Raw genomic sequence first — 19090 nt, forward strand, 5'->3', positions numbered from 1 at the left:
AATTAAAGGTTATATAGTGCTTATTAATTTTTTTTTCTTTTGCACTGGGATTGAACCCAGGGGTGCTCTATCACTGAGATATATCCCCAATCCTTTTTATTTTTTTATTTTGAGACAGGGTTTCACTGAACTGCTTAAGCTAGCCTTAAACTTTTGCCATCCTCCTGCTTTGGCCTCCAAAGTTGCTGGTGTTACAGGTGTGCACCACTGCACCTGTCTTGTTAATCTTTGAATATGAAATTCTCACCTTCTTTTAAAGGTAGTTTCATAGAAAATAATGTTTTTTTATCTATCTATCCATCCATCCATCCATCCATCCATCCATCCTATGTATCTTTTTGCGGTACTGGGGAATCAAACCCAAGGCCTTGCTTTCACTGAACTACAAGCACCAGATTGCAAATAAAGCATTATTAGATATTTTTTAAAAAACTGAAGAATATGAGATACGAGTTAAATGATGATAAATGCATATTAATAACATGGGAAAGGTTAAAGAATTTGTGAAAACTGAACGAAAGCTTTAGATTGTAGAAAGTATAATAATGTAAAAACAGATTTTGGTACAATTTTGATACAGATTTATTTGTTTTGGTTTACAGCAAAACTGACCATATCATGATGATTATTTTTGTGTGGATAAGAAAAAATAACTGTACAAATTTTGATGTAAAACTCAATCTTTTTTGATCACTATAACCTATATTTCAGCAAATACACTTGTCCAAGGTGACTTTAAAACTTGTTTTAATACTTTTTAGAAGGAAAAATATTTTTACCTTGTATAAATGCTGAACAATATCTTAAAACTTAAGTGAATTCTAATCTGGTTGAGAAAGGCCTAAATTTGAGCATGCTGTACAAATGGAAATTCAAATTCCATACACATTGTAGGAAGGAGTAAAACAAAACAAAACAAAACAAAACCCACAGAAGAAAAACATATCTGTATAAAATACATAAGGACTTGACTAAGTCTAAGCATAGAGCTAAAAATGAATTAAAGAATGATAAATTATTTAAGGATCTTTTCTTTGGGGAATGACTATTTTAAGTAAAGGAATTTTACTTTTAACCATTTATGAAAACAAATTTCAAATGTTTAAATTTTAAAGCAAGTTCAAAAGCAAATGTTAAAGTGACTCACAGAAGTCTACACATATTAGATACTTCTATATATGACATAAAGACAAGAGGGAGACTTGTACATAGTTAAAAATAAATCTCTCTCCAGAATATATGCACTATAGTTCTTATTTTGAATACACAGCAATTTGGAGCCTGTGACAAAGTAAAGCCTTACTATATGACAATAATTAATTGGGCTTATACAAAGAAGGTGAAAAATCAGTTATAATCACTGCAGGAAAGACTAAAAGATCTATTCTCCATATAACCATATGTGATGCAAATCATAGCTGAAATTAGAGCTGTTTATTTTGTATTTACTTATCTGAGAACTTTTTAGCATTAAAGTATGAAAACTGATAGAAAAATAAAACATTTTAGGAATGCAATAGTAGCAGGTAAAGTTAGAAACTGGAAAGTTGACAAGAGTGAAAGAACCTTCAAAATTATTTAGATTAACAACTGAGTAATACCAGCATAATGTAGAAGACAACTTAAGTTAGAATTATAAACAACACTGAAAGGAGGCAGAAGCAAGATTAAAAACAAAAAAGTAACAAATTTGATAGATTCCTTCAAAAAACTCAAGGTAAGGAAGAAAGTACTAGATTATATGGTATTTAAGAATTAGACAAACTCTCAAATACATTATAAATTACTGTGACAATAGCTAATGTAAAATTAAGATCTGGAGGTTGGAAAAAAACAGGACAAAGTAAATTAGTTATAGTATTTCTTAAATAAAAACACTTACAACTTTCATAATTGATTTTTCCCATGCTATTGATTTCTGTAATTGCTGAATGCACAGAGCTACCTGTGCAGCACTGCGAGCTTCTGATAATGCCCTTCTCCATACCCTGAGCCCTGGAGCAATATCCTCTTCAATTCTGCATTGAAATATAGAAAAATTAAGTAGGTCATGTCCACATTTATGATTACTGAATGTGAAACAATCATCACACTGAAAGCCAAGCAATGACAAAAACATGTAACAGCCAATAAGTATAAAGTTTAAGCAACTAAATTTGATGTAGTGCACAGACTGTGGCTACGTGCCTCAAAGCTTAGTCACAACCAGGTAAATGTAAGATCACTTTGCAGGATTATCAATGCACATAACAAAAAAAAAATGTTTTTACAAAGCACCATGCAATAGCATGATCCATATGGATCACAGACATACAAGAAGATACATAGATAACAGGCAATAGAAAATAGGCTCCAATTAGCAAAGAAGCACAATAATTTTTCAAGTTAATCTCAATAACCTACCCGTCACCATCACCACTAATGGATGGTGCAGGAGCAGGGACAGTAACTGTGCCCACATTATCCAGTTTGATCTGAATGGTGGTACTTAAGGGGCTCTTCAGATACCTTCTTTCAATGTTCCGCTCCAAATCAGCCAGCCTGGTTACAGCTATATCTAGGGGGTTGTCACTCTTCCGTTCTAGTGCATTTGCACTGTTTTCTTCTTCTCCAGTAAGTTCTCCATCATGCTCCTTGCACAACTTAGTAAATGATTTATGTTCAAAATATACCAAGTCCTCCCTTTCTGATGCAGGCTCTGGACACATCCAACCCTATATATCAAGAGAATAATGTCATTTTGGTTTCTTCTTAAAAATGCCTGATGGGTGAGTTACCTTTATTTAAAATACAGCAGCAGACACCGGCACATATCAAGGATATTTACTAGAAGTTTTTATCTCAGGTTTCCTAATGCTAGGTTAAAACAAGAAAAAAAAATTAAAAGAAACAGGTACAGGAAAAGTTTGAAAAAGACAATTTATCCATTTTTGATATTATGAAAGGTACAATAAAAATCAGCAAAATATTCCTAAAGATTTTAGACTAATATGCTTATTAATTTCATGGTCTTACTTAGATGGGAATGTCTCAGTGGCCTGTGAACTTTGCTTTTTCTGTTTTCATGCCTTCCCCTACTCTTCTGTGCAGGTCCTTATACTCACCATTTTTCCTTTGGTTGCAGGGGCTTTGCATAAACCGTTGTCTGTATAGCTTTTCACTGTTTTTTTTTTTTTTTTTTTTTTTTTTACCAAGTTTACTGCACTCATCTGCAGTTTTCAAAAATTCATTTTAACGTGAAAGCCTGCTGAGAGGAACTCTTCCCTGACCTCCTTCATGAAGTAAGACACCATTACAGGCTCACAAAGGACCACATAATGCTCCTTAGTTTCCTCAGATCAGTTTTATATTAGCATTACTATTGATTAATGTATTTCTACTTCAAAATTCCATGAAGGCAGGGGCTATGCCTGTTTTTATTCATTTATCTCCAGTAAAGTGAAGGCAAATGAAACATAACTATTGACTGACTGCCACCTATCATCTGCCATTTGTCCGTTTGCCTGCCTCTTGCCTGCCCATCGCCTGCCTTTCATCTATCCATCACCCACTGCCCGAGGTCCACCTGCCGATTGTCCTCCGATAGCCTGCAGAACACCCGCAGACCACCAGCAGATCACCAGCTGCTTGCTCTTGCCTAAAGTCCACTGTCACAGAACCCACAGGTTTGGTTACAATTGGCTGGTACTATCTTGGGACAATAGCCTGGACAGCAGGAACCCCAGGCCGATCGACTGTGCTCTGCCTCCAGGACCCCTCAGCCTAACAACTGTGCCCTACCTCCAGAACCCCTGGCCTGACTAACCACATCCCACAGACTTAGCGCCCATGCCCTGAGCTGTAGCTCCCCATTTACCAATACGTTTGGAAGCCAGTGTGGCTATTGTGGATTATCCTGGAAATGGAAGCAACCATCTTTAAGTGGGGCAAATCCCAACCTGAGATGCTTGCTGGAGACTAGAAGCTCATCATCAGGTACCTCTCATGCATCAGGCTACTGAAGACTGCAAGGTTCGAATAGTATATGACTGTTATAGTGTAGATTTTTTTTCTCCTTTTTGAAAAATTTTAAGTTTTTATTTCTTCATTTTTCTTACTCTATTTTCCTTTTGTTTACCTGTTTCCTCAGAGTCTCTTTCTCCCTTTTCTCATGCTAACAAACAACTTCTTTTGATTATACTTTCACTCTTCCTATGATCTAGAACTTCTATATACTTTTTTCTTATCCCATTAACAGTTACATCTTACACCCCTCTCCGTCCTCTTTGTCCTCCATTAGAAACTGCAGGCCTCACTGCAAATCTATTTGTTATATTGTAAATAGCAATTGAACGCATCCTCTCTGTTTATTATGACAATATTGTTAACATCTTCATAGGGGTATTTAGTTTAGGAATGCATATTGTCTGTACTAGGTGCTACTAATATTGATCTCCCTTTTAAAGAAGAGGTTTTGGAAACCTTCAGGGTCACTACAAACCTAAAGGGGGGAAACTGCAATACCCTAGGATCTGCACTGCTAGAGAGGAAGATACATGAACAACATGAAAAAACAAGGGAAGAAAGTGTTCCAAACAAACCTAGATTCTATATTAACAGAATCCAATGACAACATGGTAGAAGAAATATCAGAAAAGAAGCTCAGAATATACATAATTGATATGTGAAGCAAAGGATGAGATAAGAACAAATGCAGACAATGAATGATCACTCCATAAGCAGTTAAAAGAGCAATTGCAGGAAGCAAAAGACCATTTCAACAAAGAGATAGAGATTCTGAAAAAAAAAAAACACACACACACATACACACAGAAACACAAACAGAAATCCTTGAAATGAAGGAAACAACAAACCAAATAAAAAACTCAATGAAAAGCATCACCAACATACTAGATCACTTGGAAGACAGAACCTCAGACAATAAAGACAAAATATTTAATCTTGAAAATAAAGTTGACCAAACAGAGAAGATGGTAGGAAATTATGAATAGAACCTCAAAGAACTATGGGATATCATGAAAAGACCAAATTTAAGAATTTTTGGGATTGAGAAAGGCACAGAGATACAAACCAAAGGGATGAACAACCTACTCAATGAAATAATATCAGAAAATTTCCCAAACCTGAAGAATGAAATGGAAAATCAGAACACCAAATGCACAAAATCACAACAGATCCACACCAAGGCACATTATAATGAAAATGCCTAACATTCAAAATAAAGATAGGATTTTAAAGGCTGTGAGAGAAAAGCATCAGATTATATAGGGGGAAACCAATATGGATATCAGCAGATTTCTCAGCCCTGACCCTAAAAACCCAGACCCTAAAAGCTAGAAGGGCCTGGAACAACGTATTTCAAGCTCTGAAAGAACATGGTTGCCAACCAAGAATCTTATACCTAGCAAAACTAACCTTCAGATTTGAAGACAAATTAAAATCATTCCATGATAAACAAATGTTAAAAAGAATTTACAAATAGAAAGCCTGCACTACAGAACATTCTCAGCAAAATATTCCATGAGGAGGAAATGAAATAACAACAATGTAGGTCAGCAAAGGGAGAAACTACCTTAAAGGAGAAAGCAATCAAAGGAGAAACCAAGTCAAGTTAAAAACCAAAAATAAGCCCAAATGACTGGGAATACAAATCATGTCTCAATAATAACCCTGACTGTTAATGGCCTAAACTCATCAATCAAAAGACACAGACTGGCAGATTGGATTAAAAAGAAAGACCCAACAATATGCTGCCTTCAAGAGACTCATCTCATAGAAAAAGACATGAAAAGATAGAAAAAAACCTACTATACACACAGACTCAGTAAAAAAGCAGAGGTTTCCATCCTTATATCAGATAAGGTGGACTTCAAGCCGAAGTTAGTCAGAAGGGATAAAGAAAGACATTTCATACTGCTTAAGGGAACCATAAATCAGCAAGATATAATGATTGTAAATATTTATGCCCCAAACAATAGTGCATTCATGTACATCAAACAAATCCTTCTCAATTCCAGGGTGACTTTAACACACTGCTGTCACCACTGGATAGATCTTCCAAACAAAAACCGAACAAAGAAACCACAGAACTTAATAACACAATCAATAACTTAAGAGATATATATCGAATATTCCATCCATCAATAAGCAAATACACTTTCTTCTCAGCAACACAAGGATCCTTCTCTATAATAGACCATATGTCATGCCACAAAGCAGCCCTTAGTAAATACAAAAAATAGAGATATTACCTTGTATTCTATCAGATCATAATGGAATGAAATTAGAAATCCATGACAAAATAAAAACTGGAAACTACTCCAACACCTGGAGACTAAATAATATACTATTGAACGAAGTGTGCATAACAGAAAACATCAGGGAAGAGATAAAAAAAATCTTAGAGGTAAATGAGAACGATGATACAACATATCAAAATCTCTGGACATTATGAAAGAGTACTAAGAGAAAAATTCATTGCATAGAGTGTAATCAAGAAAAGAATAAAAAGTCAACAACTAAATGACCTAACATTACATCCCAAAGTCCTAGAAAAAGAAGAACAGAAAAACACCAAAAGTAGTAGGAGACAGGAAATAATTAAAATCAGAGCTGAAATCAATGAAATTGAAACAAAAGAAACAATTCCAAAAATTGACAAAACACAAAGTTGGTTCTTTGAAAAAGTAAATAAAATAGATAAACCCTTAGTCACACTAACAAAGAGGAGAGAGAAAATTCAAATTACTAAAATTCGTGATGAAAAAGGAAATATCATGACAGATACCACTGAAATACATAACATAGTTAGAAGCTACTTTGATAATCTTTACTCCAACAAAATAGAAAATCTCGAAGACATCGACAAATTTCTTTAGAGACATATGATCCTCCCAAACCGAACCAGGAGGGCATAACAATTTAAATAGATCAATTTTAAGCAATGAAATAGAAGAAGCCATCAAAAGCCTACCAACCAAGAAAAGTCTGGGACCAGATGGATTCTCAGCTGAATTCTACAAGACCTTCAAAGAAGAATTTACACCTATATTCCTCAAAGTATTTCATGAAATAGAAAAGGAAGGAACCCTTCCAAATTCATTCTGTGAAGTTAGTATCACTCTGATACCAAAAGCAGACAAAGATACATCAAGGAAAGAAAACGTTAGACCAATATCTGTGATAAATGTAGACACAAAAATCCCTAACAAAATTCTGGCAAATTGCATACAAAAACATATTAAGAAGATAGTGCACCACAATCAAGTGGGGTTCATCCCTGGGATGCAAGTTTGGTTTAACATTTGGAAATGAATAAATATAATTCACCACATCAATAGACTTAAGGTTAAGAATCATATAGTTATTTCAATAGATGCAGAGAAAGCGTTTGACAAAATACAACACCCCTTCATGTTCAATACACTAGAAAAAATAGGGATAGTAGGAACATACCTTAACATTGTAAAGACTATTTATGCTAAGTCCGCGGACAACACAGAAAAACCGAAAGCATTCCCTTTAAAAACTGAAACAAGACAGTGATGCCCTCTTTCACTCCTTCTATTCAACATTGTGCTTGAAATACCAGCCAGAGCAATTAGACCAAAGAAATTAAAGGGATATGAATAGGAAAAGAAGAACTCAAATTGTCATTATTTATACATGACATGATTCTATATTTAGAGAATCCAAAAAACTCCACCAGAAAACTTCTAGGTCTAATGAAATGAATTCAACAAAATAGCAGGATATAAAATCAACACACATAAATCTAATGCATTTTTATTCATAAGCGATGAATCATCTGAAAGAGAAATTAGGAAAACAACTCCATTCACAATAGCCTCAAAAAAAAAAAATACTTGGGAATCAATTTAACAAAAGAGGTGAGAGACCTCTACAATGAAAACTACAGAACATTAAGGAAAGAAATTGAAGAAAACCTTAGAAGATCCTGTGTTCTTGGATAGGCAGAACTAATATTATCAAAATGGTCATACTTCCAAAGGTGCTATACAGATTTAAAGCAATTCCAATTAAAATCCCAATGACATTCCTCATAGAAATAGAGAAAGTAATCGTGAAATTCATCTAGAAGAACAAGACCCAGAATAGCCAAAGTAATTCTGGGCAGGAAGAGTGATGTAGGAGGTATCACAATACCAGACTTTAAACTCTATTATAGAGAAACAGTAACAAAAACAGCACAGTATTGGTACAAAAATAGACCAATGATACAGAATAGAAGACACAGAGACAACCCCACATAAGTACAGTTATCTCATACTAGACAAAGGTGCCAAAAACTTACAATGGAGAAAAGATAGTCTCTTCAACAAATGGTGCTGGCAAAACTGGAAGCCCATATGCAGTAAAATTAAATTAAACCCCTATCTCTCACCCTATACAAAACTCAACTAAAAATGGATCAAGGACCAGAGACCCTGCATCTAATAGAAGGAAAAGTAGGTCCAAATCTTCATTATGTTGGCTTAGGACCAGACTTCCTTAACATGATTCCCAAAGCACAAGAAATAAAAGCAGGAATCAATAATTGGGATAGATTCAAACTAAAAAGCTTTTTCTCAGCAAAGGAAACAATCAATAATGTGAAAAGATAGCCTACAGAGTGGGAGAAAATCGTTTCCACTTCAGACAGAGTACTAATCTCCAAAATTCATAAAGAACTTAAAAAACTTTACACCCAAAATACAAAGAACCCAATCAATAAATGGGCTAATTAATTGAGTAGACACTTCACAGAAGATATACAGGTGATCAACAGATATGAAAAAGTGCTCATCATCTCTAGTAATTAGAGAAGTGCAAATTAAAACCACCCTAAGATTTCATCTAACTTCAATTAGAATGGCTATTATCAAGAACACAAGCAATAGTAAGTGTTGGCATGGATGTGGGGGAAAAGGCACACTTACATATTGCTGGTGGAGTTGCAAATTGGTGCAGCCACTCTGGAAAGCAGTGTGGAGATTCCTCAGAAAACTTGGAATGCATCCTCCATTTGACCCAGCTATCCCACGCCTCGGTTTATACCCAAAGGACTTAAAATCATCATACTACAGTGATGCAGCCACATCAATGTTCAAAGCAGCTCAATTCACAATAGCTAGATTGTAGAACCAACCAAGCCCTTCAATTAATGAATGGATGAAGAAACTGTGGTATATATACACCATGGAATATTACTCAGCCATAAAGGAGAATAAAATTATGGCATTTATTGGTAAATGGATGAAGTTGGAGAATATCATGCTAAGTGAAGTAAGCCAAGCCCAAAAAACCAAAGGCTGAATGTTTTCTCTGATAAGTGGATGATGATACATAACAGGGTGTGGTGGGGGGGGCAAGAGAAGAATGGAGGAACTTTGATAGTGTAGAAGGAAATGGGGTGGGAGGGGGTGGGGGAAGGAAAGATAGTACACCGGGACAGACAGTATTACCCTATGTATATGTATGATTACATGAATGGTGTGAATCTACACTGTGTACAATGAATCAAAATGCAGTCTAAAAATAAAAATAAAAAAAATAAAAAACCTCATAAATATTGATTGAATAAATGAATGATCTTATAACTTAAGTTTACTTACATTGATCCTTTGGATCAAAATCTCTCAACCATTCCTCACTGTTTAACAAAGTCTCAAATCTTTTTTTTTTTTTTTTTAATATTTTTAGTTGCAGATGGATACAATACCTTTATTTTATTGCTGAGGACTGAACCCAGCAATAAACCATGCAATTGAACCGTGCTAAGCAAGAGCACCACCAGTGAGCTACAACCCTGGCCCCAAAGTCTCAAATCTTATCAGGGCATTCAAGTACCTCAATCTACCTCTTTTTTCATATTCCCATTCACACATCCTATACTGCAATCAAATTTCATGACTTGTTACCCCACAAATATTCCTGATCATGGTGCTCTCTCATGCTGGTGCCATTTCTTAGTATGTATTCTGTCTCTGCCAAAACCTTAAATCAATTTCTACATGAAATCTTCCCTGAACTCTTCCATATCTCTACCAGAAGTCAAGTAGTCTTTTTTTTTTTTTTTTAATTCAGGCATTACTCTGTGCTTCTCTACGATTAGAAGTTACTAGATTCTGCATATATACATACATATCTTCCTCTTATACGAGAAGCTTTCTAAGGGTAAGAACCACATTTTACTCGGTTTTGTGGTGTCTACTATCTGATATAAAGTAGATATTTAACAAAGGCATATTAAATGAAAAACAATTAAATCTTTTTAATTAAATCTCTTTAGAGATAATTCTTTTATCCTATATATTAGGATTTTTCTGAGTAGGATATTTATATTCAGAAAAGAAGGATGGAGCCCAGAAAGTGCTTTAGTGGTTCAAGGAAGGATTTATGCATGATACACATAAGTGCATTAGGTACAGTTCATGTCAAATGAACCCCCTTCCCACATTCTTAAAGGGATATGAAATTATTAAATACAGAGAACCATGAAAACATAGTATACCTTGATGTCTGCAAGGCAACTGACAAGTCACACAAAAAAGATTAGAGTTACATAAGTCTAGACAGTTGAAAACTATATCCAAAAAATATGGCAATTAACAGACCTTGTCATTTCAGAAAACATCCTTAGTGCCACTGCCCAAAGGCTCTACATTTGTTTTATCTTGTATATGAATAACTTAGTTGGTTGCTATAGATCTGCAGGTGATGTGAAAGTATGTGGGAATTTTATTTATTTTTAATTTGTTCTTTTTAGTTATACATGTCAGTAGAGTGTATTTTGACACAGCATACATACATGGAGTATAACTTCCCATTCTTGTGTTGTACATGACGTGGAGTTACACTGGTCATGTATTCATATATGAACATAGGGAAATTAAGAGTGATTCATTCTACTGTGTTTCCCATTTTTTTTCTCTTTTCAAAAATATTTATTTCCAGAAATTTTAGGGAATAAGTAGATTTCCAAGTCTGTCTGTCCCATTTCTATCCCACCTCCCTACCCCTGATTCCCCCAGCCCAATCCAGCGAACCTCCACTCCTCCCATCAACAGAAATTAATAAAAATATAAATGCAAATTGTAGCTTTGGAGTTTAAGCAACTAATCACAGAAATACCATGTGACAGAAGTCACAGAAAAGTATTCTAAAAGAGGCTTGGTTTTTTTTTTTTTTTTTTTTTTTTTTTTTGTTACAGTGCCTATTAAGTAAAGTAAGATGTGGATGCTAAAAGGGTGATACAAATTCAGATGGCATTAATAGAAGTGTAATGTCAGCTTAAGGAGAGTAGGAGTACCGTGCATACACTTAGACATCTCTGTGTACAGTTATGACTATAGTATCTTATGATGGATATTGATACTGGTGCTATTCAAAAGAGATTCATGAACCTGGAAACTATTTCATAGAACTAATGGCTGAAGGAATTAATTAGCTTATCAAAGAAAAGACTTAAAAGAGACCTTAGAGTGCTCTTTAAAGGAGCTGGGAGTAATTAGACACTTTCTATACTGAACACAGGACTAGGACTGGGGACTTACAGATTATTTCTACAATATAAAATGTCAAATTATTAACAATATTTGTAGAAATGAATGTCCCTAAGCAGACCAAGGCCACCTGCTTAATCACCTGTGCCACTGCAATGAGTAGTTCCCCAGGATAAACATGTAACTCTATTTTCTTTTTAGGAAAAAAAAAATTTAATCCTCTATAGATGTTAAAACAATGTTCTGTAGTTAACTTCATCACTTGTATTCTTTGACTTTTTAAGACTAATATAATTACAATTCAATTCTTAGAATAATACAGAATAATTCAGAAGTCCTTATTGTTTGGATGTTAAGATACCCTACTTAAACAGCAAAACCCACTTAAGAACATTTTAGCAGCTAGCAATGTGACAAGGTCAATGCACCAAAATCTGAGTAGGTCAGTAAAAAATTGTTTCAGGACCACCCTATGAGGAAAAAACAATTTAAAAAAGCTTGATGATATACTTTCCCAATTGATGGTCAATTAGAATTGGCAAATTAGATGGAAAAAAGCTGGAGGAAAATAGGAAACATTTTAACTACCAAGTAGTAACTGACCACAAGAGAGGACAAAAACAGAGAAAGCAGATAAGATAGTTTAGAAAGCAAAGCCCTATACACTGTATTTAGTGTAGGGGCAAAAACTTTTCACCTTTCCTGAGGGAATCGTTGTCTAATAATTGGTCTTCATACTAATGATCCTGTTACCAAGATAATTTAAATTATACTCATTATTCTCAATTTAAGAAGGCAGTGAAATGTATAGCCTAACAGATTCAACAAACATGTGAAAATTATGGCACTAAATGAAATAATTTCATTTCTCCAGAAAATTAACTTTTGTGGAAGAGTTCATTTGTTAAAGATGCCAGATAAATGAGGCATTTTTATATTGTATTATAGTATCAGGAGGAAGAGACATATAGCTTGTTAGCATGCTAGTTTAAGGAAATGACAAATTTTGCTTCCCAACATTGATAATTATGTTTGTGGCAAGAAAGGGATATTTTCTTACCTCTTGAAAACTATGTTTTTGAAGATCCTTAAAACTAAAGTATAAAGCAAAATTTTAATTATTATGATAGTATTAGGCCACAAATTTCTCAATCTGAATAAAATATGATATAAAGTCAAATTACAGAGCTTAATTTTGTGAACCTCTGCAGATATCTCTGCCTCTCATGCTTATTCATCATTCACTTACCACCTTATTATCAATTCTAGAAACTTTTACATTCCTCTTTGCAAGACCAAAAATTCTTGCACAAAGGTAGAGCTTTCTTTTCTGCCTGTTTATTGGAAACCACTTCTGATCATGGCCTGTGGCACAGTAATACCCATTTTAAACTACATGGAGTAAAAGTCTGACATATAAGATGGATTGTATCCAAGAGAGTTCTGGTCCTATATGAAACACTACAGTAAGAATTTGATGAGATTCATTTTAGAACACTACATTTATCACGGGAAAACGATGAATTGTGCCTGCAGTAAAGAACTCCACACAAGATGATACCTGTGAATATCATTAAGGAGGTAGCAAGATTTAGTAACAAACATATAGGCTCTGGGGTTAAACAGATTTGGTTTGAATCCACATTTAGTCACTTATATGACTACTGGCAGGTTACTTACTCTGAGCCTGCTTCTTTACCTGTAAGATGGGGAGAGTTAACTCAGGCAGGACTGTTTTAAGAATTAAATGAGATAAACTGAAAACATTTAGTATAGTAACTGGCATATATTAGGGATATAATAAATATTAGTTACCTTCCATTAGCCTAAGAAACAGATTTTATTCCAAGTCAATTTTACCTTCACTTGCAAACTTGCTGATGCAACTCTCCTTTCTAGATCTTCTACCTGCTGAAGGATACTCAAGTCCATTTCCATTGCTTGTTCTTCTACTGACCAGTTTTCCACAATATCTCGTGTTACCTGGTTTTCTTCATTTTCATTTAATTCAATAATAGCAACTACATTTGAAAAGAAATAATTTTAAAATCCACTTTATTTCCCCCCTCCTCAGTGATCTCCTCCAGAAAGTGAATAAAATTCCAGGAGTACCATGTACATCTAACTTAACATACATAAGCAGGCAGCTTACTCTAAAAAAGGAGACACACTTTTCCTAAGAGACACAAAACAAAATTGTGCAGGTACTAAAAATTATAATAAATACTTGATTTAATAAATATAAGTAGTTGTTGTTGAGCAACACAGAAAAAAACTAGCAATATTAGAATTAAGATTTAACAAAGTGTTTTAAGAGAAAAGAATCAATTGTCATAACTGTACAAGAAAGCAGAAATAATTTAGGCACATACCGTCCTTGTTCTTGATACAGGCTTGAGTAATATAATCCAAGTGTTTCTGAATTTGTTTTTGTAATGCCTTTTCTCTTATTCCTCTGAGATGTAGCACCTTGAGCAAAGTTTTTAGGTCCTCTGGATCAATAATCCTCCACCAACCAAACTGCATTTCTAAGTCAAAATAAGTATGTAGATCTTTTACAAATATTTTGAATAGGAGATAATGGCACAAAGCAAATCTAAAGATTTACTGACTACATATAAAACCATGAGAGATTCAGTACAAGAATCCATAATAATGAAATATAGTAAGTGGCTACAAGCCATCTTAATGTACCTACCTTCTGGAATAGGTTTAGGACTAGGAAAATCTACTGGTTTTGCTACTTCAACAGCTGCAGGTTGAGTTGAGATCTTTTCATTCTGAGGTACTGGAGATTCACTTTTACTTGAAGCAACATTGGAAGTCAAGAATGAATTACCATTTCCTTCAGATAATCCCAACCCTGATCCCAGACTAGGTAAAGGTGAAGTAAATGGAATATTGGAAGTAAGCACACCAGTGGACCACCCACAAAACTGAAGTCCCATCATAGACACTCCACTTTTCATCTGTAAAAACAAAACATTTTAAAGTATAATTGATTAATCTAAGAAATTAAAAAAAATGTCTAGAATATGAAGTTATTTTTCAATTCTGAAAAAATGCTTTCATTTATCACAGGTGGAAAAAAACATTAGAAACAGCAAGATTAAATTCCATGTTCTTATTTTACTTTTAGGTACTCAACTATAAGTTGAAAAGTAATTAAAGCAGATTTTGACATAGGTTAGAAACTAGTAATTCTAACAAAGCTTGGGACAGAAAGTCTGACTTGCTTCAGTTTTCAGACTGTGACGGACGATATGATGACAGACTACACTATTCAACTGATTATCCTTGAGTAAAAACCTTTATGGGGCCAGAGATTAAAGAAAGCAACATCACAATGAGTTTCGGTTAGTGGTACTAACCTGAAGAGGTGATACAGCAAATGGATTTAGGCTAACAGGATTCTGAGAAGATGATCCAAGAAGAGGAGGAGCTGGGGCAGGTGAAGGTGACTTGGACGGTGGCTGAGATTGAGGAGTCACTACATTAGAAGTTGATGTATCAACATGGGTAAGTGAAGTATCATCACAAGGTGTTCTTGGCAAAAGGCTAAACCATTGTCTATTCTTTTCAGTCAGTGTTTTTAACAATTGGTCATTGGGGAGAGGACTATAGAACTTCCCTGGACCACCTGAACCAGTGTTAAACAGATTAGAGTCTGTCTTCTCCATACTGCTTTGTGATGCTGTTGACGGAATGCTGCTCAATGAATGTTTTCCACTGTTTTGATAAGACAATGTGCACCCATTTGCACTAACATTTGGTTTGGAGGTCATAACATCTGACTCAGGAGGCATCTTAGCTACTTCCAAAAGTTTGCTTAATTTGGAAAAAGAGCCAGGTTTCTGAAGAAATAGATTTGTATTATCTTTTTCTTTAAGATCTTCCTTTTGCTCACAGTGATCTGTATTTGAACAATTTAAAGTATCCCCAGAAGTATCAAACATTTCTTCTTTGATTTGGATACTTTCTGCCTTTTTAAGTTTTTCTCTTTCTTTTGCAATTTCTTCTAGTCCTACAAAAACAAAATGTGTTATGAAAATCAGTTACTTCAGGTCAAACCAATATTGCAATTAAACTTTATTATTTATGAAATTATACACATAAGAACTTAATCTTTTCTAGATGACCTAAGAAGATTCTCCAGATTATTTTTATAGGTTATTTTTTCATAATTGGAAAATTAATAAAGCCCTATTACAAAGAAGCAATCATGAGTGACAGGTTAGTATAAAACTTCCAGAAATTTTCTTTGTACATAAGCCTATGTAACTAAAAACGGAAATCTTGTCAAAGATTAGTCTAATCTACCTGTTTTACTGACTAGTACTCTATAAACACCTTGAAGTGTCAATAAATATAAACTACCTTATAAATTTTAATAGCTACAAAATAGTGGGTTACATCATAATTTAAATAGCCAATATTCTGCTGATAGACATTAATATGTCTCAATTTTTCACTATCATTAGCAATGGTGTAATAATGAATGATCTTGTATCTGCAATTTTTTTTTTCCTGATTTACTTCCTTGGGATAAATTCCTAGGCAAAAAAAACTTATTGAGTGTTAAGATACATACTTTTCAGAGTTTTAAAAATATATTGTCAAAATGCCCTCTAGATAGTCTGGATCAATATATACTCATACCAGATGAGAACACCTGTCTATCTTAACAAAACTGGATGCTATCAATATTTATTGTCTTTGCCAATGTCTAGGAGATAAAAATCTCAATCACATTATTTCTGATCATTAGTAAGTCTGAATATCTCTTCATAGGTTTACTGATACTATTTCTCTTTATGAAACTTCTGGATCATATTTTTTCCCATCACTTAAAAATAATTTAGAGGAATTCCTTTAAAAATATAAATCTAGTCAGGCATGGTGGTGCATGTCTATAATCCCAACAACTGGGGAGGCTAAGGTAGGAAGATTGAAGTTCAAGGCCAGTTTCAGCATCTTAGGCCCTAAGCAATTCAGTGAGACTCTGTCTCAAAATAAAAATTTTAAAAAGGGCTGGTGATGTGGCTCAGTAGTTAAGTACTGCCCCCCTTCAAATCCTGGTACCTAAGTAAATAAGTAAAAATAAAACCCACTACTTTATTCAATAGGAAATTTTTAAAAGGTCTTACATCCTTCTCTTGAAATTTGTTTTTAACTGAAATTAAACCCTATACATTAGACTTGTATTTCTGACAACTATAAAGTAACAGGGACTAGATTTACCCTCTTTATGAAAAATTCACAGTAGAAAAAATATATAAAACAACGGTTTGCAAGAAATGGATATCAGATAACAAAGCTGAAAAAGTCAGTCAGTAAGCCCTATGAATGCCCCAGCATATTGCCTTGGGATAGGTTCTACATGCAGTGCAGGGAGGGAGAATCCAGGGGGAGCCTGGCAGATAGACCGAGGGGAGTCTAGGGAGGTAGAGTGACTGGAATGCTCAGGAGTTTATTCTGGAAAGAAGAGAGCTGCTCTGGAGATCTGCAGAGGGATCCCTTGAGTATTCAGCCGAGGAAGATAAGTACACATGTGTAAGGAACCTACTTGAGGTCAGGGAGAAAAGTCACGTGAAAGGATTAGAAATGACAGTGCAAGGTGCACATGCAGGCTGGGAATAGTGCCTGTTCTTACCAACCAGAATGGGAAACCTCAAGATTCACAGGCATTAGTTACTCAGAAGGATCTTGCTTCAGTGTCAGGGGATAATTATCCTAGATGGAGTAATATTCTAGTTCAGCCTAACAAATTTTAAATACAAGATCTGAAAGAATCATCTTTTCCCAGGTAACTTAACTGTGTCTCAGTTTTAAAAGCTCAAGAATATTTGTAGGAATTTAAAAACACCCAATACCCAAAACAAGATAAAATCCATAATGTCTGGTGTCTAATTGAAAGTCCTGATGGCAGAGCTTTCTAGAATGGGAGCAAACAGAGGTGGAAGAATTTTTTCCTTGGAGGCAGAGATTAACTCACTTGGCAGAGTTCGAATGGTCTCAGTACCTATGCCTGAAGATGGCAGAAACCCTAATGTGATAAAATAAAGAAGGTGACTAGTGGGTTGAAATTTGGTTCTATCCTTCTTCTTTATCAGCTTAGAGACTTTCATGAGTCCTGAGGGGGAGGATAAACTAGAAAGGGTAATGGAAGCCCCTTTAGGAGGGAATATGGGGCAAATTCCACTGACTCCCTGTTACAATATGTGAAGCAACTTATTGTTCTGGATATGAAGCCAGTTGCTGTGAAGTATGGCACAAGGGAGCCCAAGTACAATCACCAGAAGGAGGAAATTCATCAGCTTTTAGAGCAAGACTCTAAATAGGTTCACTACCATGGGGAGTTGGAAAGAATCCTTAGAGGCTTGCTGGCTTGCTTGTTTGTATGATGAAGGGACAACAGTGGTGACAAATGAAGCTAAGTAAGGGGAAACACATGACCCCGTTAAAGAAAGAGCAGACCACCTTTTGGTATGCATCCGTGCGTCTCCACACCCCTGTGGTTGGGGACTCCTGCATCCCCCTGGCCCACAGTCTGGGTTGACAAATAATACTGGGGCATATGTTGCCATTCTGTTCTGGTCTGGATGTGTGGTAACAATGATAATCCATATCCCATTAGGGTGATTTCCCTGAGTCTCTTGGAATGTGATCTGGACTAGATCCACAGAGGATATAGCTGCCCTGAGACAACTGGTTGTCTTAGTATGATTATAAGAGAACCCAGGGTTTCAGAGGACCAGCCATTAGCACAGAGATGTTGAATGATAGATTCAGAGCAGGCCCTCCTATGTGGACACCTGGGAGGCAGTGTTAGAAATGAAATAGTTTGGGGCTGGGGTTGTAGTTCAGGGGTAGAGCACTTGCTTAGCATGTGTGAGGCACCAGGTTTGATCCTCAGTAAAACATAAAAATAAATAAAATAAGGTATTGTATCTATCTACAACTAAAAAATAATAATAATGAAATGAAATTGTTCATTCAAATCATACATGTCCTGTCATGGGACAGGAAATGGAAAGAGAGAGCCTAATAAGTGGCACAGGTTTCTGCTCCAAATGAAAGAAAGAAGGAACTAAGGAAGGAGCAGATAGATGGGCTAGAGTTCTGGCGATGTCTTCTTCACATCAATAAAGGTTGTATTGCTCATAAACAGAAGGAATGACAAGACAGAGGTTGAGGGGTTGCCTAATTGTAGAATCTGGGAGTGTGGTCCTAACCAAAAACTTGACAGGCCCACTGAGACTATGGAAAAGAGACATATGAGACAGATTATCAAATAGTTCATAGGCTCAAGCAACTTCTAGGAGAGATGCAATCATTAGAAGATTAGACAGAGAAAGGTCCACAGGAGGAATCTCTTTTAGAGACCAGGGCTATTAAGCTTCATTCCTACAAACCCTGTGGTAAGGATGCAGAGAATAGAGCTGAAGGAAGTATGCTATATTATCTGGACTCTTCACATGGGATCACTGACAGGAATATTCGTGGACATTGGCTCTACTTTAGGATTTAATTCAACTCTTGAGGTCAAGCTTCTTTGTTCCTTAATCTGAGTTCTTTAAATTTAA

The 19090-nt window shown here is 35.2% G+C and overlaps 1 protein-coding gene across 1 annotated transcript in view; it reads right to left on the reverse strand.

Moving 5' to 3' along the window:
- Baz2b (bromodomain adjacent to zinc finger domain 2B) overlaps nucleotides 1-19090 on the reverse strand; it is a 159975-nt gene that overhangs the window by 18833 nt on the left and 122052 nt on the right. Inside the window, 6 exon segments of the mRNA XM_047546021.1 lie at nucleotides 1883-2018; nucleotides 2404-2714; nucleotides 13365-13525; nucleotides 13877-14032; nucleotides 14203-14473; nucleotides 14876-15528. Of these exon segments, the coding sequence (XP_047401977.1) occupies nucleotides 1883-2018; nucleotides 2404-2714; nucleotides 13365-13525; nucleotides 13877-14032; nucleotides 14203-14473; nucleotides 14876-15528 (1688 nt within the window).

Source organism: Sciurus carolinensis, chromosome 3 (assembly GCF_902686445.1).
Source record: "Sciurus carolinensis chromosome 3, mSciCar1.2, whole genome shotgun sequence".
Lineage (NCBI taxonomy): Eukaryota > Metazoa > Chordata > Mammalia > Rodentia > Sciuridae > Sciurus > Sciurus carolinensis.